General features: G+C 44.3%; 1 protein-coding gene across 1 annotated transcript in view; it reads left to right on the top strand.

Moving 5' to 3' along the window:
* Positions 1-25245, top strand: part of LOC108416502 (NACHT, LRR and PYD domains-containing protein 12-like) — a 58119-nt gene that overhangs the window by 20059 nt on the left and 12815 nt on the right. The window contains 10 exon segments of the mRNA XM_037546156.1: positions 1685-1795; positions 2022-2129; positions 4026-4091; positions 11581-11655; positions 11876-11951; positions 15968-16160; positions 16280-17773; positions 17776-18052; positions 20382-20555; positions 24140-24313. Of these exon segments, the coding sequence (XP_037402053.1) occupies positions 1685-1795; positions 2022-2129; positions 4026-4091; positions 11581-11655; positions 11876-11951; positions 15968-16160; positions 16280-17773; positions 17776-18052; positions 20382-20555; positions 24140-24313 (2748 nt within the window).

Consider the following 25245-nt stretch of genomic DNA (forward strand, 5'->3'; position numbering starts at 1 on the left):
ATGGTTCTTCATCATGCTCTTAGGAAGTTCTTTCTTTTGAGTCTTGCTTTCTGTCAATGGTTCTTCATCATGCTCTTAGGACGTTCTTTCTTTTGAGTCTTGCTTTCTGTCAATGGTTCTTCATCATGTTCTTAGGATGTTCTTTCTTGTGAGTCTTGCTTTCTGTCAGTGGTTCTTCATCATGCTCTTAGGACGTTCTTTCTTTCGATTCTTGCTTTCTGTCAATGGTTCTTCATCATGCTCTTAGGAAGTTCTTTCTTTTGAGTCTTGCTTTCTGTCTGTGGTTCTTCCTCCAGGTTGAGTGGCTACTGCTTTTGAACAGATCAAATTCCTTCAAGCCTGCTTCATGATGATGATGATGACGATGATGATGATGATGATGATGATGATGATGATGATGAAGCCTTTATTGTCACATAGTCACCAGAGTAACCAGCGAAATTTTGATCAACCCATCCGAGCACATATAATATGACAAGGGGGGGAGACAGGACAGGAAGACAGGAATAATGGAAACTACAGAGAAATGGAATACATTAGGTGAGGGAGGAGACAAACACCCCACCCCCCTCCCCCCTAAGGAAACTCAGTCTGGGAACAGAGAGAAAAAAACAGCTCAGCATTAGCACACAGTTCCACACACAGAGTCCATGACATGCAACGGGGATGGGGGCGGGGGGGTGAGGACAAACCCAGCACGGCAAGCGGCCATCCGGATCTGCAGCCATTAAACTGGCGCTGATCAACAGACCCGTCATGCCATACTGGGAGGGTAAAAGCGGCGAAGGCGTTGGGAAGGGGGAGGGTTAGGAGGGAGTGAGGAAATGGGGAGGGGAGGGGAGGGTAGGGGAGGGGGTGATAAGGTCCTGAAGAAGGCGCCCTGCTCAGCATCCCAGTCCAGGTATCTCAGTTCGCAGGGTGGTATGGCGATAGCAAAATTGCCATGGAGACAACCTTGATCAGATCCAGGCAGAGTCAACAATCAGCAGGAATCCAGAAATCCAGGGAAGTGGGGGAGCAATAAAAGAGCGTCTCACAGCAGTGTTCCTCTGGGGGAGATGTGATGTACCAGCCAAGGCCAAGGCCCGTGCTCATACGGGGAGCCGAAAGTAGATAAGAAAGGGGTTCCAGGCTTCAAGCGAGTAGCCGTATTTTTTACGGTAGCTCACCAAGTCCATTATGGTCACACAAACGATCCATTTTCCTTTGCAAAGCCGCCAACTTCTCCACGATGTTATCCAGATTACGACTTACAGTCAAAGTCTGAGTGTTGACAGCGCAGAGAGTGTCTCTCAGTAAAGAGCTCAGACAGACTAGACACAGAAGCAAAGCAGGAGAGATAAGGGAGAGGAGAGGGAGAAAGTGCGACCGCCTTCGTTGAGAGCCAAAGTTTTGGACATAATTACTTTATATGTTACTTTATAAACATAATGACAGTTTTATGTCATAATTACTGCTCTACAGGTAAAACTGAACTGAATTGTTGCTTTTGAAAGCAGTTTTTGGCTTGAGTCAGAAGAAGTACAATGTTACAATGTTACAGTAAAGTTCTCAAAGATCTCTGTTAATATTTAATTATTGCAGGCAGCAAGTACTAAATCATGCAGTGGGTTTTGATGGTAACTTGTTCTATGAATAATTTCATTTCTTGAGATAAAATAACCAATAATCTCTCTGATTTCAGTGGATCTGAGGAAAGGTCAGGCTCTCCTGTGTCCAGCTGTGTGTCATTAAAGAGTGACCAGTCCATGATGGAACCTTCCAACTTCCAAGGAGGATCAGCCCCTCAGGAAAGGTGCTCTTTTATTTACTTTTAGCTCCTCCTAATCCCGTCCTCAGACGCATGTTCATTATCATCTCCCCAAAGCTGATTGATCAGAAGACAAAGACATTAGCAAATTAAAAATGTATGAAGTGTCACTTTGTGTCGTATTTCAAAGTGATACTGAGGTGCACAATCTAAAACATGTTCAACAGACCAGAAAGGAAGTGTTTCATGCTCACTTTCTGTCTGATTTCAGGGCAACTGAAAGGTCAGGTTCTCCTGTGTCCAGCTGTGTGTCATTAAAGAGTGATCAGTCCATGATGGAACCTTCCAGTTTTCAGGGAGGATCAGTCCCTCAGGAAAGGTGCTCCTCTCTCTTCCTTTTTTTTCTTTATAATTTCCATCTCAGATGAAAAGGCATTTCCAGTTTAATCTCAAGAGGCTTTATTGTCTTTTCAGCTCTGTACAAGTACATGGTGAAATGGAACAACATTCCACCAGAGCCATAAGTGCAAGATAATACAGTAAACAGTGCAGATGATACAGTACAGTAAATAAATACAAAAGACTTACAGAACAGAGCACAGGCAGTACTCGGTACTGAGAGTATGTGGAGCTGTGGAAAGGAGGATGGAACCCACTGACATGTTAGCAGGTTAGCAGATAGATAGCCTAGCACATGTGAGCATAGCAGTCACTGAGTTAGCAACCAGAAGAGCAGTGGAAAGAAATACAGTATTTGGTTGATGCACTATTCCAGCAGCCAATATTGTTATAGAAGTAAAATGTGCAAAAATGCAAGTAATCAGCTAAACGTTATCTCAAGCATTTCAATGAAATACCATAATTATATTCCTGTTTAAATAGGATGTCACAGCAATAAGCTGGAGCTGCAAAACGTGGAGTGTGAGTCTCATATTGTGTGTGTGGGTCCATGTTGATGAACTGAAGGACAGTCTGTGGGACTTGAGAAATCTGATGGCGTGTGGAAAGAAACTGTTGCCCAGTCTGGCTATGAAGGCCCGAATGCTGCGGTACCTTCTTCCAGATGGCAGAAGAGAGAAGAATTGTTACACAGTGCAGGGTAGATGTCTGTAATGGCCGAAATTAATAGTTTTATAACAATGGAAGCACTAAAAAAGATTTTTACTTATTCAGGCTTACTGCATAATTTTGTTAGACTTTTAGAAATCTTTTTAAAATCTTTTAGATGTGCAACAAACAACAAAAGAAGTTTGACCAGTTGTAGTTCATTCTGTGGGGATGACAAATATGCAATGTCAATCATTTCAAGACACTGCCAGTCGATCACGACACGAAATGTTTTTATCCCTCTTGTTCTCCTCATTCTGTCTGGCTGGTTCTACAAGGAAAGGTTGGTTTTAGTGCTTTTAGCTCCTCAGCAGAGATAAACAGGCTGGAGTGGATGTGGAAATTTGGAATTGTGATGTGAGTTAACTTACCGCAGATCTGCCAACCTTGGTGAAATATCTATCATTGAGCTTCAGGTGGTGAGCTGCCATCCATGAAGAGATGTCAGACAAACGTGCAGAGATGCGACTGTGTGTGAGAAGGAAAGCATTAGCTGAGTGTCATCAGCATAACAGTGATAAGAGAAGCCATGAGAAGATATTACATCACCAAGAGAGCTAGTCTAAAGAGAAAAGAGAAGAGGTCCCAGCACTGAGCCTTGGGGGACATCAGTGTAGACCGTGCATGGAGAGCATGTGGACCCTCTCCATGTTACCTGATAAAAGCGACCCTCTGAACTTGAACCACTTCAACGCAGAGCCAGTAATTCCACAAGTGGTGAAGACGTCCAGAACGACTGTATGGATTGTATCCATAGATGCATTTATCACCTCCCCAGAGAGGATTGATTAGAACACAAATACTTATAGTACATAGTACCATTTTGTACCATATTAAAAAATATTTCATATTCAAAATAATGAGAAATTGGAGAAGTAACAGAAGATCCCCTGTTACGCCTTTTGTTCATTTGTTTTTCATTTCAAAATCTAGTGTTGAAAAATGACAAAATGACAGTCGATTGCATTTGTATTTCTGTCGGGGGGGGCAATAAATAGTTTCCATTTACAGTTTCACAGACTAAAATCATAAATCAAGCAGTTGTGGTTAAAATGATAAAGACAGGAAATATGAATGAATGTTGAGAATATGAGGCCTACCTCTGACATTTTGTGAGGCTATATGATGTTTTGTATTGATATTTGTATATTTGACTTTTTTCTATCAGCAAGAAAAATATTGAACAGCATGGGGAAGAGACTCCCGTACTGGACTCCCACCAGCAACATGAAAGGTAAATGAAGTCATGCTGCCCAATAATGAAGCCAGAATTTGTTTACGGTGGTACTAGAGGGGTACTGATACATGTGAAGGGGTGCTATATCTATGGTTGTGATGGTGGCAGTATGTGAACATGGAGTGGGGGGTTAGCTACCTGCTGAATTCAGTGCAGAGAAGATTCTATATTAAGGCTGCTTTCACATCTTGTTTGAACCAAACCTGTGATTTTGTATTTGTTTTGATTGGTTTTATACTGTAATGACTGTAATGGCTAAAGTCTGCTCTCATTTCACAATCTGAGCTAAAAAAGTCCCACTTTACATGAAAATGAGACGCTTAACATCTATGGGTTTCACAGTCGAGGCAATTTGTGATTGGGTGGTTCATTTGGATGTAACCTATCAGGTTGCTGACACAATATGCCCATGACCCAGCAGCAGTGCTTTGCTATTGTTTTATTGCTCTCCTGACATCATTAACAGCTCGTGCTGCAGGAGTGGTACGAGTGTCTGTAAAGAGTCGGACATTAAAACAGGAAGATTATGCACTGACATGCTGTTTGAAGAAAATATGATGATGCTCTGAAACATATGATGTCAAATCATTAGTTTGGAGGCTGATTTTTGCTCCTGCCTCCTGGGGTGACCTGTCTGGTGATGAGCGCTCAACTATCCCATTACAAATGCTAAACAACCGGCCAACAACAGTCCTAAACTGATTTGTTTCTCAACAACGTCAACTTAGTATGAACAGCACATGTTAACTGGCTCAGTGCGTCAGTGATGGATCACGCCGCCTTCCTGCCGTCAGTCCTACCACATCCCTGTCCGAGCATCTCACAGTATTCAGACTCCAGTTAGCAGACGACTGGATTTCTCTATCATATAGTTTGAGGGGTGAACTGCAATATATCAACACCAGACAAGCAGAGTCCTCCTTTTAGCTACGTTTAAACTGAAAGCTGTGCTTTTGTGTCGTGTTTGATCCACAGTTCATGTTGTCCGAGTGACAGAGTGCTGCATCAAGTTAGCCAGCTGCTAAAAACAGTTAGCCTGGAAAGATGGTGCTCTCCTGCTCTCCAGTGCCTCACAGCTTCCTGTTTACTTTCAAATCTTTTAACTCAGGGCTGTAACATGAACCCACTTCTTTCTTTCACTTTCGGTGCTTGGGAATGCACTAAAAGTAAAAGAAGGCGCTTTGGCACTGTAACAGTGCTGCAGATGTGATTTAACCCTCCTGTCCACTTCACCTCCTGCCCCGTACTTTAGTGTTCCTGGTCTGTTTTAACTTAAATTAGCACAAAAACTATTTTTCACCACCATATTTTTATTCAGCATTCTTTAGCTGTGAACAACGTCTCAGAGTAGCGTTTAACCTGAATTAGAATTAGACATAAAATAACTGCAGTGAAAGTACAAATACAGTGAGTGAGTTTGGGGGTGTGTATGAGGATGAGCGAGTGAGTTGGGGGGGTGTGTATGAGGATGAGTGAGTGAGTTGGGGGGGTGTGTATGAGGATGAGTGAGTGAGTTGGGGGGGTGTGTATGAGGATGAGCGAGTGAGTTAGGGGTGTGTGTATGAGGATGAGCGAGTGAGTTGGGGGGGTGTGTATGAGGATGAGCGAGTGAGTTGGGGGTGTGTATGAGGATGAGCGAGTGAGTTGGGGGTGTGTATGAGGATGAGCGAGTGAGATGGGGGTTTGTGTATAAGGATGAGCGAGTGAGTTGGGAGTGTGTATGAGGATGATTGAGTGAGTTGGGGGTGTGTAGAGGATGAGTGAGTGAGTTGGGGGGTGTGTATGAGGATGAGCGAGTGAGTTGGGGGTGTGTATGAGGATGAGTGAGTGAGTTGGGGGGGTGTGTATGAGGATGAGCGAGTGAGTTGGGGGTGTGTGTATGAGGATGAGTGAGTGAGTTGGGGGGGTGTGTATGAGGATGAGCGAGTGAGTTGGGGGTGTGTGTATGAGGATGAGCGAGTGAGTTGGGGGGGGTGTATGAGGATGAGTGAGTGAGTTGGGGGGGTGTGTATGAGGATGAGCGAGTGAGTTGGGGGGTGTGTATGAGGATGAGTGAGTGAGTTGAGGGGGTGTGTATGAGGATGAGCGAGTGAGTTGGGGGTGTGTGTATGAGGATGAGTGAGTGAGTTGGGGGGGTGTGTATGAGGATGAGCGAGTGAGTTAGGGGTGTGTGTATGAGGATGAGCGAGTGAGTTGGGGGGGTGTGTATGAGGATGAGCGAGTGAGTTGGGGGTGTGTATGAGGATGAGCGAGTGAGATGGGGGTTTGTGTATAAGGATGAGCGAGTGAGTTGGGAGTGTGTATGAGGATGATTGAGTGAGTTGGGGGTGTGTAGAGGATGAGTGAGTGAGTTGGGGGGTGTGTATGAGGATGAGCGAGTGAGTTGGGGGTGTGTATGAGGATGAGTGAGTGAGTTGGGGAGGTGTGTATGAGGATGAGTGAGTGAGTTGGGGGGTGTGTATGAGGATGAGTGAGTGAGTTGGGGGGGTGTGTATGGGGATGAGGGAGTGAGTTGGGGGGTGTGTGTATGAGGATGAGTGAGTGAGTTGGGGGTGTGTATGAGGATGAGTGAATGAGTTGGGGGTGTGTATGAGGATGAGGGAGTGAGTTGGGGGGGTGTGTATGAGGATGAGTGAGTGAGTTGGGGGGGTGTGTATGAGGATGAGCGAGTGAGTTGGGGGTGTGTGTATGAGGATGAGTGAGTGAGGTGGGGGGTGTGTATGAGGATGAGTGAGTGAGTTGGGGGGGTGTGTATGAGGATGAGTGAGTGAGTTGGGGGTGTGTAGAGGATGAGTGAGTGAGTTGGGGGGGTGTGTATGAGGATGAGTGAGTGAGTTGGGGTGGTGTGTATGAGGATGAGTGAGTGAGTTGGGGGTGTGTATGGGGATGAGGGAGTGATTTGGGGGGTGTGTATGGGATGAGGGAGTGATTTGGGTGGTGTGTATGGGGATGAGGGAGTGAGTTGGGGGGGTGTGTATGAGGATGAGCGAGTGAGTTGGGGGGGTGTGTATGGGGATGAGGGAGTGAGTGAGTTGGGGGGTGTGTATGAGGATGAGCGAGTGAGTTGGGGGGTGTGTATGAGGATGAGCGAGTGAGTTGGGGGGGTGTGTATGAGGATGAGCGAGTGAGTTGGGGGGGTGTGTATGAGGATGAGGGAGTGATTTGGGGGGTGTGTATGGGATGAGGGAGTGATTTGGGTGGTGTGTATGGGGATGAGGGAGTGAGTTGGGGGGGTGTGTATGGGGATGAGGGAGTGAGTTGGGGTGTTGGGTGTTGAGTTGGGGTGAATACAGTCTGGACACCCATTCATTTCCACAGGTGTAACGATTGATTGATTAAACTAACCCTATTAAGTTCAGTGAAAGAGGTGATCGTCAGTTTTATATGTTATAGTGCAGTGTGGAGGAGATCATGAGGCAGAGACTTCCAAGATGGCGGCGGGCAGTAGCGCAGCGGCTTCTCACGCTCCGAGCGTACACCCTGTTTTCAGCTGTTTTTACGTCGGTTCTGAGCCCAACTTCACACGCCCCACGCGTGTGAGTTATAGCAGAACCGAACTTTTGAGGATTAAGGACGGTTTGGCCAGAAAAACAGCAAAAAGAGACAATAATATCAGAGCTACGCTGGGCAGGCTGAAGCTCCTACGAGTGCCGGCGTGGGGGAGCAGAGCGCCGCAGACAAAGAGCAGGAGGAGGCGGTGCAGCAGACGGCAGAAGAGGGGGAAACGCGCGGGCGTGCTAGCTAGGCTAAAGGCTAATGCTAACCGACCCCCAATTCCGGTGCTTTTCCTGTCTAACGTCCGCTCTCTGGATAACAAGCTGGACCTGCTGCGGCTGAGGATGAATGTTTCTGAGGAGATGAGGAACTGTGCTGTGATTTGTCTCACGGAAACCTGGCTGAACCACACCATGCCGGACTCAGCCTTCCAGCTCGCCAGCCGGCAGCTCTTCCGAGCGGACCGCAACCGGCTATCCAGGAAAGCCCGGGGGGGCGGCTTGTGCGTCTACATAAACAAAGTTTGGTGCACAAACTGCGTGTTGGTAAACAGCCACTGCTCCGAGGCGACAGAACAGCTGACTGTGAAGTGTCGGCCTCACTATCTGCCTCGTGTGTATTCGGCGGTGTTTTTGATTGCTGTTTACATAGCACCGGATGCTAATGCTAACAACGCGCTGAAGGAGCTTTATGACAACATCAGCTCGCTTCAGAACAAGCATCCGGAGGCGTTCTACGTGGTAGCGGGGGATTTTAACCACGTAGAACTGAAGAACACCCTGCCGAGGTTTTACCAACACGTCAACATCCCAACGCGAGGTAATAACACGCTGGACCGTGTTTACACCAACGTGAGGGATGCATACAGAGCCTTCCCCCGCCCCCACCTCGGGCTCTCCGACCACATCTCAATCATGCTGGCCCCTGCATACCACCCCCCACTGCGTCGCTCCAAACCCACACAGAAGACCATCACTGTGTGGCCCAGTGACGGCGACGCTGTGCTGCAGGACTGCTTCGGCTGCACAGACTGGCAGGTCTTCAGGGAGGCTGCTGAGTGTGAGGGGGAGCTGGACCTGGAGGAGTACACATCTGCTGTTCTCGGGTACATCAGCAAGTGCGTATGAGGATGTCACTACCACCAAGACTGTGACTTGCTACCCGAACCAGAAACCCTGGCTGAACGCAGAGGTGCATTCTCTGCTGAAAGCCAGGGATGCTGCCTTCAGGTCTGGGGACTCAGGTGAACTCAGGAGGGCTAGAAGAGAGCTGACTGTTGGAGTCAAGAGGGCAAAAGCAGCATATGCTCTGAAAATCCAGGGACACTTTTCCTCCCAGGATCCACAGAGTATGTGGAGGGGCATCAAGTGCATCACGGACTACAAATCCAACGTTGCACAAAGCTCCAAAGACCCATCCCTGCCTGAGGCTCTCAACAAGTTCTACGCCCGCTTTGAGAGTCCTGACACCCCCCCCAGCACTAGACTCACACACTCACCAGGAGAGGAGCCCCTCAGCGTGACACCAGCAGAAGTAAGAAGGACGCTGAGGAGGATCAACCCCCGGAAAGCTGCTGGCCCGGACAACATCCCCGGAAGGGTGCTAAGAGACTGCGCCGACCAGCTCTCGGACGTCCTGGCGGACATCTTTAACGCCTCCCTCATCCAGGCAGCAGTCCCCTCTTGCATGAAGACTGCCACCATCATCCCGGTCCCCAAGAGCTCTGCAGTGACGGGTCTGAATGATTACCGGCCAGTGGCCCTCACGCCGATAGTAACAAAGTGCTTTGAAAGACTGGTTCAGACCCACATCAAAGCCACCATCAACGTCACTGTGGATCCACACCAGTATGCGTACAGGAGGAATCGATCCACAGAGGATGCCATCTCCTCTGTGGTCCACACTGCCCTCACCCACCTGGAGCAGAAGGATTCCTATGTTCGTATGCTCTTTGTGGACTTCACATCTGCTTTCAACACCATGATTCCTCAGACCCTGATAACAAAACTCTCCTCACTTGGACTGAGCTCTTCCATGTGCAACTGGGTGCTAGACTTCCTGACCAACAGGCCGCAGTCTGTGAGGATCCACAACATCTCCTCCCCCACCATAACCCTCAGCACGGGCTCCCCTCAGGGCTGTGTGTTGAGCCCCCTCCTGTTTACACTGCTTACATATGACTGCTCACCTATCCATCCAGGCTGTCATATGGTGAAGTTTGCGGACGACACAGCAGTGGTTGGATGCATCACAAACAGAGATGAGTCCAACTACAGGCAGGAGGTGGAACACCTGGAGGGTTGGTGCAGAGAAAACAACCTCTGCATCAACGTAAAGAAGACGAAGGAGATGATTGTGGACTTCAGAAGGGGCCATCATGACCACCTCCCTCTGCACATTGGAGGTTCTGAGGTGGAAGTGGTCGACAGCTACAGGTACTTGGGTGTGCACCTGAGCAGCAACCTCACCTGGAGCAACAACACTTCCACTCTGGTCAGGAAGGCACATCAGCGGCTCTACTTCCTCAGGAGGCTGAGACGAGCTGGACTCGGGAGGGCAGTCCTCACCTCCTTCTACAGATGTGTGGTGGAGAGCGTCGTGTGCTCCAGCATCAACGTGTGGCATGGAAGCTGCTCTGCTGCAGATAGGAAAGCACTGCAGAGGGTGGTGAAGGCTGCACAGAGGATTGCTGGAGTCAGCCTCCCCAGCACCACAGACATTTACACCTCCAGATGCAGGAAAAGGGCTACCTGCATCAGGAAGGATCCCACCCACCCAGCACATGCACTTTTTGTCCCGCTCCCCTCAGGCAGGAGGCTGCGGAGCATCAAGTGCAAAACAACCAGACTCAGAAACAGCTTCATACCAGAAGCTGTAAGGCTCCTAAATTCCAACTGACACTTACAAGAACAAGTACTGTTACAGGCACTGTCACTTTAAACCGCACTGAGACACTTTATCTAGACACTTTATCCACTGCTCTAAGTCAATATCATGCTGCTATAGCAAACTTGCACTCTGGACTTCATATTGCTGCTAACTTCCTACTCTCCCTCTCTTGTGTACTTCTATTTATTTATCTATTTTAATAACAGCTCTTGGGTGTAAACTGGACCATGAGATCTTAATTTCGTTCCACCTCATGTACCATGTGATGCGAATGACAATAAAATCTCCTTGAATCCTTGAATCCTTGAGGCTGTTAGGTGTAAAACACAATATTTATGGGTGTTTTAAGTTGTAAATCGGTCAGATTTGACCTGAACACTACAGGACGGTTAATTCTGCTCAAGCTTATTAGGATGTTAGGAAAGAGGTGAGTTCTCTGTAGGTCAGTACAGCTACGCCATTGATCGGTCACTGGTCACAGGAGAGCAGATTGCTGGTCGCTCCACTCCAACAGGGAATATATCACTTCACATTTTAGCCGTTGCTAAAGTATATTTGGTGCCCCTTTTTACTCGTGGCCTCTCCTTCCGCTTCTAATCATGTTCAGAAACTCTCCTCTCCTGGCGACAGCAGAGTAGTTTCGCTTTCCTCGCAGTAGAAAACATCACCAGGGCTGTCGCTGAACGTGGAAGTATGAGAATGGTGTATTATTTAAAAAATGTATTGAACCTTTCTTATCGCTCTATCAAGGAAAAGTTACATCACGATAATTATTGTTATCATTTTATCGCCCAGCCCTAGTTCACACTAAAGAATCGTCTTTTCTAATGGACCGAATGAAATGAGGGAGTTCAACATCAGGGCGTGCTTTCCTCAGAGCCTGTTTACACTGCAGCATCTGCATAATCGGTCTATTTAACATCTCACTCTACAGAAAGAGCGTAAGGGCAGATAAGAGCAGATGAGAATAGAAAAAAATAAAATTGCTACATGCTTGTTTTCACTGTGCCAGACTAAACAAGCAGAATAAGCTGAAGTGCTTTCCTCTCTCTTTGTGTCTCTCTCTCTCTCTCTGTCTTTCACTTTCTCTCTCTGTCAGCAGTAAAGGAAAAACTTCAGCCTCTTCTGAATCCAGTCATCAGCCCCAGAAAAAAAGATATTCTCCCCCAGATCAAAGGTATTCCCAGTTTTGCCAGTGCACAAAACTACATATAAAAATACCTACTTAAAAATACAAACTCCATCCTGCATAAAGTTCACAGGCCTTTGCTATTTTCTTTCATTATTAATATTTTTTTAGCGACTACAGTTAAAAATCCTGCCAGTAGTGGGTGTTGCAGCACCGCCTGGCTGCTGGTCAGAAAAGACTGAACTAAGAATGTTTACTTTTATTTTAGCTGCAGAGGTCAACCGGGGTCAGATTCTACCGTGACAGGTGACAAGCTTCAAAAGAAGATCAAAGATGTCTTTGATGTAAGACAAAGTATTTGTGGTAACTCTTCCTCTGCAGGCTATTCGTACGTCAGGCACCTTCTTAAGCTCTGCATGAGATCTGTGATCATTTGTGAACCATAACTGAGATGAGCTGCTTGTTCCAGCTGACATCAGAGATTCACTTTATTTTTGTTGTCAGCTAAGACAGTAAAATCGCTCAGGTGGGCTCTCGAGTGCTACAACCAACTAGGCGTTGGGCCCGTCATCAGGAGATTGCAATCTCTGGTGATGTTCCAGCCACCTGTGGCAGGGAGCACCGTGGGCCTCACTCTCTCTGAGTGGATAGGATGGCACCCCATCTCCCACCATCATCCAGCACAGTGCTGGCCAGTGCGGGCATCTGTTAGCTGACGTTAGCTGTTAGCTGTTAGCTGTCACTTCCAAGCGAGTTTAGCTGCTTAATGATGTGTCAGCAGCAGCTGGAACAGATGTGGTGGCTTCACGTGGCTCAGAGAAAGCTTGTGTTCACCCTCCTAGCGCTGGTGGGCGAAGCCTGCTCAGTGGGTGGACCTGGATATGAATAAATAAGGAGAACCAGTGAGGCAGTGCTAGAAACACATTTAGATATAAGGAGCCGTTAATCAGTCAGACAGCTGCAGGATTACTGAGCAGGTCTCTGGGTAAATCAACAGAGAGGCTGTAATTAGGGCCTGCTAGGTCGTTAGCTGACATGTTGTAGAATCTTCTTCTTCTTCTTTCGGCTGCTCCCTTTAGGGGTCGCCACAGCGAAACATCTGCCTCCATCTTGCCCTATCCACTGCCTCCTCTACTTTCACACCAACCATCTCCATGTCCACCTTCACTACATCCATAAACCTTCTCTGAGGTCTACCTCTTCTCCTTCTACCCGGCAGCTCCATCTCCAACATTCTTTGCCCAATATATCCACTATTCCTCCTCAACACATGTCCAAACCATCTCAACCTGGCCTCTCTGGCTTTATCTCCAAACTGCTCCTCCTTCACTGTCCCTCTGATCTGCTCATTTCCAATCTTGTCCAGCCTCGTCACTCCCAACGAAAATCTCAGCATCTTCATCTCCTCCACCTCCAGCTCAGCCTCCTGTCTTTTAAACAGAGCCACAGTCTCCAAACCGTACATCATAGCAGGACACACTGCTGTCTTGTAAACCTTCCCTTTCACTCTTGCTGCTATCCTTCTGTCACACATCAGCCCTGACATCCGTCTCCACCCACTCCATCCTGCCTGCACCCTCTTCACCTCTTTTCTACACTGTCCATTGCTCTGGATGGTTGATCCAAGATATTTGAAGTCATACACCTTTACGACCTCTACTCCTTGCATCTTCACCTTTCCACCTGCCTCCCTCTCATTTACACACATGTATTCCGTCTTGTCTCTACTGACCTTCATTCCTCTCCTCTCCAGTGCAAACCTCCACCTCTCCAGATTCTCTTCCACCTGCTCTCTACTCTCACTACAGATTACAATGTCATCTGCAAACATCATGGTCCATGGAGCCTCCTGCCTGACCTCATCTGTCAACCTGTCCATCACCATTGCAAACAAGAAGGGGCTCAAAGCTGATCCCTGATGTAGCCCCACCTTCACCTTGAAACCATTTGTCACTCCAACTGCACACCTCATCACTGTCTCACTATCCTCATACATGTCCTGCACCACCCTAACATACTTTTCAGCTACAACTGACTTCCTCATACAGTACCACAGTTCCTGTCTTGGCACCCTATCATCTGCCTTCTCTAGATCCACAAAGACACAATGCAGCTCCTTCTGACCTTCTCTGTACTTCTCTACCAACACTCTCAACGCAAAAATTACATCAGTGATACTCTTTCTGGGCATGAAACCAAACTGCTGCTCACTGATCTGAACCTCTCGCCTTAGCCTTGCTTCAACAACTCTTTCCCATACCTTCATGGTGTGGCTCATCAACTTTATACCTCTGTAGTTACTGCAGCTCTGCACATCACCCTTGTTCTTAAAAATGGGGACCAGTGCACTGCTTCTCCACTCATCAGGCATCCTCTCACTCTCCAGGGTTTTGTTAAACAACCTGGTTAAAAAGTCCACTGCTTTCTCTCCTAAACATCTCCACACCTCCACAGGTATGTCATCTGGACCAACTGCCTTTCCATTCTTTATCCTTTTTAAAGCTGCCCTCACTTCCACCTTACTAATTCCACTTACTTGTCCTCCTTTCTCTCTCGTTTTCCTCATTCATTAGTTCTTCAAAGTACTCCTTCCATCTACTCATCACTCTCTGTTCACTCACTAGTACATTTCCCTCTCTATCCTTTATCAGCCTAACCTGCTGTACATCCTTTCCAGCTCTATCTCTCAGTTTAGCCAAACAATACAAGTTCTTTACTCCTTCTTTACTGTCCAGCCTCTCATACAGCTCATCATAGGCCTTCTAACCCGCCTTCCTCCTCTCCTCTTTGATGGTCTTCGACCTACAGTAGTCCAATTTCCACCGGCACCCTGCTGGTCAACAGCAACGGAGGCGGTCGTTGTTTACCCGGGCCTGGACCGATCCGATATTGCAATACTATTCATGATCCACATGATAGTTTTGGCACAAGTTTTACGCCAGATGCCTTTCCTGACGCAACCCTCACCATTTATCCGGGCTTGGGACCGGCACCAGAAGTATACAAAGTACACCCCTAATGGCTGGTTTGACATGTTGTAGAATATCTTCTTTTATATGACAAATTCCCCTGGCGTCAGAAAGTGCTGGCCTATGGTGCAGGTTCTTGAGGATGCTAGGTTTGAAATGATATGATTTGGAAAAGCCTTGTGCAACATTTAGACTCGACAGGTGCCATTACTGATAATACTGTTTTTAATTAGCTAACTACAGTAGTTCAATGTGATAAAGCGGCAACTGCAAGTGCGCAGTTTACAAAGACAGAGTATAAAAACAGTGTGAAAAAAGAAAAAAGAGAATATTAAATTGAACAAAAGACAAAAGATGTTTTCAGCTACTACATAACATTTTGCTCGTGAAAGAGAAAGGAATCTGTGTTTGATGTTTTTATACGTTGTTGTATCTAAGACACCTAATTTTATTAAATATTTAAAGCACATTGACTTGCCTTTGGAACTTTGCACACATGAATCCATCTGGATATTACTAATCTAAAATTTTAACAAGAAAAATGTGTAGATATTTTAGACATTGGGCAGGCCTACTTCAGAATCTACCACATCATCAATGTAGACAAGTTAACCGGTTCTACAAGCCCCAGTAAAGCCCAAGACGCCTTGTTTCACAGGTGATTTGGTTTCTTCTGGACCATGAGCAGTATGTGTTTCTCCACACATTCCCATTTACATCTCTCTGGTGTCAGTTATTCCTTATTGTTTCTTACCATCTCTCTAAAGTCATCTTGGTGGTTTTCTCTCTTTATGGTATTCTTCAGAAGTAAAAGTACAGTATTCTTTCATGATCCTGCTTAGTGTGCCAGGTGTATTGTTATTGTTAGGCTCAACAGTGTATTTCATGGCAAATAGTGGATTTTGGCACATCTTTGAGCTTTATGATGTCCTGAAATCCTCAGACTGACATTTCTTTGATTTTCTTCAGCAGCTGAAGCCACGTCTACAATCAACCAGAGCATGATTACATATACAGTCCTTTAACAACTGAACAGACAACTGGCCATTCACTCTTAGTCCTTTTACATGGGTTTACTTTGTATCAAAAGGAATTCATATGAATATGATCGTGCATGCCCTTTATTTACAGTGTACTGAAGCACACAGCCAAATGACATGTTGCTGTCCAAATACTTACATACTGCATGTATAGCTTTATAGCTGTGGTTATAAAAATGCTAAAAGGTTTTGGGCAATAAACTTACAAACTCTCATTATATTATTTGAAACCTAATATATAGTTAACATGTAGTGAAGATGCAATTAAATAACAGAATTTTCCTTAATCTTAAAAATGATACACGTCATCTGTTTATTCATTTACCTTATCTGCTTATGTTTTGTCTTAAGGACCTGAAGAAAAAGATAATTGTGCTTGTAGAGCACGAGCTGGAAAGTTATATGAGAATTCTGAGAAAGGAAAACACAAAATATTACAGAAATACCAAGAACATCAGATGGGAATTGAGACATGAGGTTCTTAATATGACACTGTACTACCTGGAGGAGATGCAACACAAGGACCTTGTTGAAGCACTGCAAAGTAAGAGAACAACCAGATAAAACTACTGCACAGTATTTCTATACCATTTCACAGAAAGGTGTGACATTTATTTGACCTTTTATTTCTCTCTGTTGGGTTTTTTATAATTGATTAATTAGATGCGCTGATTGGAATTATATGGCATCCACTCAGAAAAGGAATGAGGGAGAAGTGTCTTCATGTATATGAAGGAATTGCAAAGCAAGGAGAATCCACCAGTCTAAACAACATCTACACAGAACTGTACATCACTGAAGGTGGAGCTGGACAGGTCAACAAAGAACATGAAGTGAGACTCATTGAGAAGAACAATGTAACAAGACACACAAATCAAATGGAGCAAGAGGTGCAGATCACATGCATGGACATGTTTAAACCTCTACCTGAAGAAGACAAACCCATCAGAACTGTTCTGACCCAGGGGGTTGCAGGTATTGGAAAATCAATCTGTGTGCAGAAGTTTATTTTGGACTGGGCTGAAGGTATAAAATATCAGGACATCCAGTTAATCTTCCCACTTCCCTTCCGAGAACTGAACCTGAAGAAGAAAGAAAGACACAGTTTGATGGACATCATCTATTTATTTTTCCCAGAGACAAAAGGACTGAGATTATCAGATCAGAATAATGTCCTGTTCATCTTCGATGGACTGGATGAATGTCAGCTTCCTTTAGCATTTCAGAAAAATGAATTCTTGAATAATGTTTCAACATCAGCCCCACTGGACGCTGTGTTGATGAACCTCATCAAGGGGAATCTGCTGCCCTCTGCTCTGATCTGGATAACCACTAGACCAGCAGCCACCAGTATGATCCCTGCTGAGTGTATCGACCGAGTCACAGAGGTGCGTGGCTTCAATGATGAGCAGAAAGAGGAATATTTCAGAAAGAGAATCAGTGATCAGCACCTGGCCAGCAAAATAATTGATCACATCAAAGAGTCAAGATGCCTCCACATCATGTGCCACATCCCCGTCTTCTGCTGGATCTCAGCCACTGTACTTCAGAGGATTCTGGAAGAAACAGACAGTGAAGAAACACCAAAGACCCTGACACAAATGTACACCTGCTTTCTGATCTACCAGACCATACAGGGGAATGTTAAGTACACAGGTAAAAATGCCTTGGACATACCGTGGGATAAAGAGGGGATGCACTCACTGGGAAAGCTGGCTTTTCAGCACCTGGAAGAGAGCAATCTGATCTTCTATAGAGAGGATCTAGATGCATGTGGCATTGACCCCAGTAAGATATCAGTGTACTCAGGACTGTGCACTCAGGAGACAGTCAGATTTCAGGACACAATTTTCAGCTTTGTACATCTGAGCATTCAAGAGTTCCTCGCTGCTCTATTTGCGTACATTTCTATCAGAAATAACCAGAAGAATGTTTTAGACCATCAGTCTGAATCACAGGAGAGTAAAAAAACAGAAGTCATTGATTTCCTCAAGACTGCAGTAGACAAGGCTTTGAAGAGTGACCATGGACATCTGGACCTTTTCCTTTGCTTCCTTCTGGGTCTCTCACTGGAGTCTAATGAGAAGCTCATTCGAGGTCTGCTGACCCAGAAAGGAAGCAGGTCTGACTGCCAGAAGGACATAGTTGAGTACATCAATCAAAGTTTAAGGAAAATCCATCTCCAGAGAGATCAATCAATCTCTTCTACTGTCTGAATGAGTTAAACGATGATTCTCTAGTGAAGGAGATCCAGAGTCACATGAACTCAGGACGTCTCTCTGAAGCTGAACTCTCACCTGCACAGTGGTCAGCTCTGGTCTTTGTCTTGCTGACATCAAAGGAGAAGCTGGAAGTGTTTGACTTAAAGAAGTTCATCAGATCAGATGAGTGTCTTATCAGACTGCAGTCGGTGCTCAAGGAAGCCACGTCAGCTCTGTAAGTAAAACCTTGATCCTTTAGGTTTTAGAATGTTCTGTACTTCTCTGAGCCTCTCTATCAAGGGTACATAACCTTGATACTTTAGGGGGGAGGGGGTGGGTGTTTAAGCCAAATGAGGGTGAGAACACTCTGTACAATTGGTGTTTGCTTCTGCTTTCGTGTGGAAGAAAGAACTAACCTAACTGGTGACCTGTGAACATCTCTGTATGAAGACGTTGAAATAAATCTCACCTTCTCCTCAGAAGAGCGTGATTCTGTCTACTTTATTCTCAATAACTTCAGTAATGACTTCACACGTCAACAATTGTCCAGCCAACCTAGGAGAGTTTTTACACTGAAGGCACTTTTGAGGAGGAGATTAGATTTATTTCAAGGCGTCTTCATCCAGAGATGTTCAGAGGTTACCAGTTAATGATTAAAAAAAAAAAAAGTAACCAAAAGTTACCAAGATGGATATTAATCTCAAGATTGATACATGCCAAATAAACCGGACTAGCAGGTGTGAATCACCAGAAACATCACAAAACCAAGAAAATATTATTTTTGAGTTCTTTTCTCACAACTTCCAAAATCAGCTAAGGTCTTTATCTGACTAGCTACATATCCCTGTTCAAAGAAAAACAAGTAACTCCAAAATAGGGGTCAAATGATAGCGATACTGATCAATAGTAATCAAGGCTACTGATAATGTATATTTGGGGCTAATACTCCCCAATACTATAACCAATTTACCATGAATCTGATGTTTGTACTGTTTATTTACAAGAATGCAACGGTAACTCAAAGCTTACATTAAATGAGCAATAGAACATTACAAGAAATAAAGTGCTTTGAGTTTTAGACAGTAAAGGAGGCAAATATAGTTATTTAAACATTTCAGTGCTATCTTTAAGAAAATAAACAGATAAAAATAACAAATAAAAAGGGGCTCAAAAATTTGAACCATTTACAAAAAAGAACCACGTACATCACATTTTCCATCAATCTGAAGAACCCTGTCATGATGCAAAGAACCCATTAATCATGCAAAGGTTCTTTGGGTGTGTGGTTCTATATAGAACCATTATCTTTCATAAAGATCCCTTGAATAACCTTCTTTTTTTATTAAAACAATTACATAGAACTGTAAATGTATTACAGCAAAAATAAGCGTCTGAGACATCATGAAAAATTGTCACTACTTTGTAAAGAACAATGAGGAAATATTTAATATAATGTGTTTGTTTAATTTTATTTTTCAATTAAAAATATATGTTGCAGTAACTGCAGTAGTTGGAAGTGTTGAATGTATCACATGTATTCTGAAGGCATGATTTCATGATCACAGCCCGTTTTGTCTAAGCAGAGCGGTGAAATCTTTAGAACTAGCGAGCTGCAGCTGGTCTGTACTTAATGAGCTAAAATAGAAATGAAGATGACCAGAAATCGTACCTTATTTATTAACTGTAAAACAGAAAGTGACCTTAAACAATAAATGACACGTGATTTTAGAAATAATTTAGTGCCTTCTGGAGTCTTGTTTGCATAGTGGACCCACTGAAGCTCTGCTGTAGGGAACACGATCTGAACAGGTTTAAACTACTACAGGAGCGATTTGGGTCCCCACAGTGTGTCAGCTCCACACACAGAAACCTCACTCTGCCCAAAGTGAAGTGAGCTGCACACACAAATCTGTTGTTTCAGATACAGAAATACCAAAAAGAGCTTTTAACAGCATGGAAGCATGTTCAATTTTAAAAATCAGACAAGACAAGTGGATATGTAAAACTTTCTAAGAGAAACACTAAATTCCTTATTCAGAGTGAAAATTTCCAAAACAGGAAGTTTTTCATTATATGTAAATATATTTAGAACAGATTTCAGACCATTGACAAAGTACTGTTCAGCCAGAGTTTCAAGAGACAACTGAAGTAAGTAGCAAGAACATTCTTCCATCCACACTCACCGGCCACTTTATTAGGTACACCTGTTCAGTTGCTTGTTAATACAAATCAGCCAATCACACGGCCGCAGCTCACTGCATTTAGTCATGTAGAGGTGGTCACGACAACTTGCTGAAGTGCAGACCAAGCATCAGAACGGGGAAGAAAGGGGATTTAAGGGACTTTGAACGTGGCATTGTTGTTGATGCCAGACGGGCTGGTCTGGTCTTAAACTATATTAAACGCCACGTTCACGGCCCAGTTTATAAATCTCTTCATGCCTTCAGCTCATGCATACAACCTAATCATAGCCATAACAGAGAGAGAGAGAGAGAAAGATTCATAATACTTGTACAAAATGATGTCGAGATTTCTTTAACTTCTCTGATATATTTTCATTTTAGGCTGAGTGAGTGTAACCTGACAGAGAGAAGCTGTTCAGCTCTGAGTAAAGTTCTCAGCTCTGAATCCTGTAAGCTGACTAAGCTGGATCTGAGCGGGAATCCTATAGAGGACAGAGGAGTAGAGCTGCTCTCAGCTGGACTGGAGAGTGCAGACTGTAAACTGGAGACACTGAGGTGAGTTCATCTCTGTCATCAGCATATGTAGAAGTTGTATATTTAATAACTACACTTATGAAAATGTTCAAACAGCTAACAGGTCATTTAAACAAACCCTTTGGAGGAGATCACCTTTGCTTGTAGAGATATGGATTTCTACAGCTGGTTCAAGTAACACATCTGATGCCTTGAAGAGAAGCAATGATACCACCACAACATAGAGACACACAGCCCTGTAAAACATTTCTGCATGTGGAAGCTTTCTGTTTATTACCATGCTGTCTGCCACTTTATGAAATCAGTGTTATGTAGCCTGTTGATGAGGTCGGTTGCTCCAAGACAAATCCGGAAAGTTCTGAACAAGTGATCTCATTGCATATATCAGAACAGAACAGAAGACGTGTATTTGGACATAGAAGTCAGGATCTATACATTATGTTTTTATTTGGTTTTTCATTGTGCAGTAATTACCCATGATGCATAGACTGGTAATGACCACTTTCATCATTGCTTCAAACACAGAATGAACAGTGTGGAGTGCGTGATCTCCATATGGTGCAGTCACAGCACTTACGTTCAACTGCTGGAGCAGTTAGCTGTTTCTGTATCTCACACAAATAGCTCAACTTCAGTTAACATGGCATTGGTAAATGCTAGATCTGTTGTAATAAAACCTTCTCAAAACTTATTTTTCATTCTTTTTTAATAAGTTATCTCTATTAGTATTAATTATTGTTAGTACCATGGAATGTTTCACCAACATATCTGATGTTTTGTTTGGGACTTTGGCTTGTTTATAATTCCTCTGATTGTAACCCTCCATTTAGTTTTTGAGCATCACCTTATTTCAGTTCTTAGGCGTAGTATTTCCAGGATATTTACACTCACACCCCTAGGTGTGAGTGTGTGAGTGACTGTCTGTGTCTGTCTGTCTGCCCTGCGATGGACTGGCGACCTGTCCAGGGTGTATCCTGCCTTTCGCCCGAAGACTGCTGGGATAGGCTCCAGCATCCCCCCGCGACCCTGACGGAGAAGCGGCTTAGAAAATGGATGGATGGATGGATGGATTTCTGGTCATCTTCATTTCTATTTTAGCTCATTAAGTACAGACCAGCTGCAGCTCGCTAGTTCTAAAGATTTCACCGCTCTGCTTAGACAAAACGGGCTATGATCATGAAATCATGCATTCAGAATACATGTGATACATTCAACACTTTATTAGGTACACCTGTTCAGTTGCTTGTTAACACAAATCAGCCAATCACACGGCCACAGCTCACTGCATTTAGGCATGTAGAGGTGGTCACGACAACTTGCTGAAGTGCAGACCGAGCATCAGAACGGGGAAGAAAGGGGATTTAAGGGACTTTGAACGTGGCGTGGTTGTTGGTGCCAGACGGGCTGGTCTGAGTGTTTCAGAAACTGCTGATCTACTGGGATTTTCACACACAACCATCTCTAGGGTTCACAGAGAACGGTCCGAAAAAGAGGAAATACCCAGTGAGCGGTCAGTTGTGTGGACGAAAATGTCTTGTTGATGTGAGAGGTCAGAGGAGAATGGCCAGACTGGTTCCAGACGATAGAAAGGCAACAGGAACTCAAATAACCAACCAGAATCTCTGAGGAACGTTTCCAACACCTTGTTGAAAGTCTGCCACGAAGAATTAAGGCAGTTCTGAAGGCAAAAGGGGGTCCAACCTTTTACTAGCAAGGTGTACCTAATAAAGTGGCCGATGAGTGTATATTATACAACAGTTAGTTCTGGCTATGCAAGCTGATTGGTTGAGAGTTTTTTTGAATACATTGTATCAGTCAGCTGAGAGGCTGTTGCTAAGCAACGACTCTGACAGCTGTAGGAGACGTTTGAGTCGCTTGAACGTTTTTACTTCTTACTTTGCCACAAACAGAAAACGGACGCTGTTGAGATCTCATCTGACCGACAGCCGATTTGGTCCGACTCTGAAGATGAGATGACACTAAATTCCAAAACTGTCAGTCGGTCTGTGTGGAGCTGAAGAACGAACTGCTAGCTGTGCAGAGAGTGGGCGGAGCTCATTACTCTGACGTAGCAACAAGCTGCTTGTTAAGGAGCTATAATTTGGCAGAAGGAATTGAACATTAAACTATATTAAACGCCACGTTCACGGCCCAGTTTATTAATCTCTTCATGCCTTCAGCTCGTGCCTACAACCTAATCATAGCCATAACAGAGAGAGAGAGAGAGAGAGAGAGAGAGAGAGAGAGAGAGAGAGATTCATTATACTATATAATATATATTATACTATATTATATATTATATATTCATTATAAGCGGCTTAGAAAATGGATGGATGGATGGATGGATTTCTGGTCATCTTCATTTCTATTTTAGCTCATTAAGTACAGACCAGCTGCAGCTCGCTAGTTCTAAAGATTTCACCGCTCTGCTTAGACAAAACGGGCTGTGATCATGAAATCATGCATTCAGAATACATGTGATACATTCAACACTTTATTAGGTACACCTGTTCAGTTGCTTGTTAACACAAATCAGCCAATCACACGGCCGCAGTTCACTGCATTTAGGCATGTAGAGGTGGTCAAGACGACTTGCTGAAGTGCAGACCGAGCATCAGAACGGGGAAGAAAGGGGATTTAAGGGACTTTGAACGTGGCGTGGTTGTTGGTGCCAGACGGGCTGGTCTGAGTGTTTCAGAAACTGCTGATCTACTGGGATTTTCACACACAACCATCTCTAGGGTTCACAGAGAACGGTCCGAAAAAGAGGAAATATCCAGTGAGCGGTCAGTTGTGTGGACGAAAATGTCTTGTTGATGTGAGAGGTCAGAGGAGAATGGGCAGACTGGTTCCAGACGATAGAAAGGCAACAGGAACTCAAATAACCAACCAGAATCTCTGAGGAACGTTTCCAACACCTTGTTGAAAGTCTGCCACAAAGAATTAAGGCAGTTCTGAAGGCAAAAGGGGGTCCAACCTTTTACTAGCAAGGTGTACCTAATAAAGTGGCCAATGAGTGTATATTATACAACAGTTAGTTCTGGCCATGCAAGCTGATTGGTTGAGAGGTTTTTTGAATACATTGTATCAGTTAGCTGAGAGGCTGTTGCTAAGCAACGACTCTGACAGCTGTAGGAGACGTTTGAGCCGCTTGAACGTTTTTACTTCTTACTTTGCCACAAACAGAAAACGGACGCTGTTGAGATCTCATCTGACTGACAGCCGATTTGGTCCGACTCTGAAGATGAGACGACACTAAATTCCAAAACTGTCAGTCGGTCTGTGTGGAGCTGGAGAAAGAAATGCTAGCTGTGCAGAGAGTGGGCGGAGCTCGTTACTCTGACGTAGCAACAAGCTGCTTGTTAAGGAGCTATAATGTGGCAGAAGGAACTGAACATTAAACTATATTAAACGCCACGTTCACGGCCCAGTTTATTAATCTCTTCATGCCTTCAGCTTGTGCCTACAACCTAATCATAGCCATAACAGAGAGAGAGAGAGAGAGAGAGAGAGAGAGAGAGAGAGAGATTCATAATACTTGTAGGGTTTGTAGGACAAAATGATGTTGAGATTTCTTTAACTTCTCTGATATATTTTCATTTTAGGCTGTGTGAGTGTAACCTGACAGAGAGAAGCTGTTCAGCTCTGAGTAAAGTTCTCAGCTATAAATCCTCTAAGCTGACTTTGCTGGATCTGAGCGGGAATCCTATAGAGGACAGAGGAGTAGAGCTGCTCTCAGCTGGACTGGAGAGTGCAGACTGTAAACTGGAGACACTGAGGTGAGTTCATCTCTGTCATCAGCATATGTAGAAGTTGTATATTTAATAACTACACTTATGAAAATGTTCAAACAGCTAACAGGTCATTTAAACAAACCCTTTGGAGGAGATCACCTTTGCTTGTAGAGATATGGATTTCTACAGCTGGTTCAAGTAACACATCTGATGCCTTGAAGAGAAGCAATGATACCACCACAACATAGAGACACACAGCCCTGTAAAACATTTCTGCATGTGGAAGCTTTCTGTTTATTACCATGCTGTCTGCCACTTTATGAAATCAGTGTTATGTAGCCTGTTGATGAGGTCGGTTGCTCCAAGACAAATCCGGAAAGTTCTGAACAAGTGATCTCATTGCATATATCAGAACAGAACAGAAGACGTGTATTTGGACATAGAAGTCAGGATCTATACATTATGTTTTTATTTGGTTTTTCATTGTGCAGTAATTACCCATGATGCATAGACTGGTGATGACCACTTTCATCATTGCTTCAAACACAGAATGAACAGTGTGGAGTGCGTGATCTCCATATGGTGCAGTCACAGCACTTACGTTCAACTGCTGGAGCAGTTAGCTGTTTCTGTATCTCACACAAATAGCTCAACTTCAGGTAACATGGCATTGGTAAATGCTAGATCTGTTGTAATAAAACCTTCTCAAAACTTATTTTTCATTCTTTTTTAATAAGTTATCTCTATTAGTATTAATTATTGTTAGTACCATGGAATGTTTCACCAACATATCTGATGTTTTGTTTGGGACATTGTCTTGTTTATAATTCCTCTGATTGTAACCCTCCATTTAGTTTTTGAGCATCACCTTATTTCAGTTGTTAGGTGTAGTATTTCCAGGATATTTGTTTTGCTCATTTTATGACCAAAATAAGAACTTGGTACATTGTTCTGGGTTTTGAGTGAGATGTGATTTC

Source organism: Pygocentrus nattereri, chromosome 16, assembly GCF_015220715.1.
Source record: "Pygocentrus nattereri isolate fPygNat1 chromosome 16, fPygNat1.pri, whole genome shotgun sequence".
Classification (NCBI taxonomy): domain Eukaryota; kingdom Metazoa; phylum Chordata; class Actinopteri; order Characiformes; family Serrasalmidae; genus Pygocentrus; species Pygocentrus nattereri.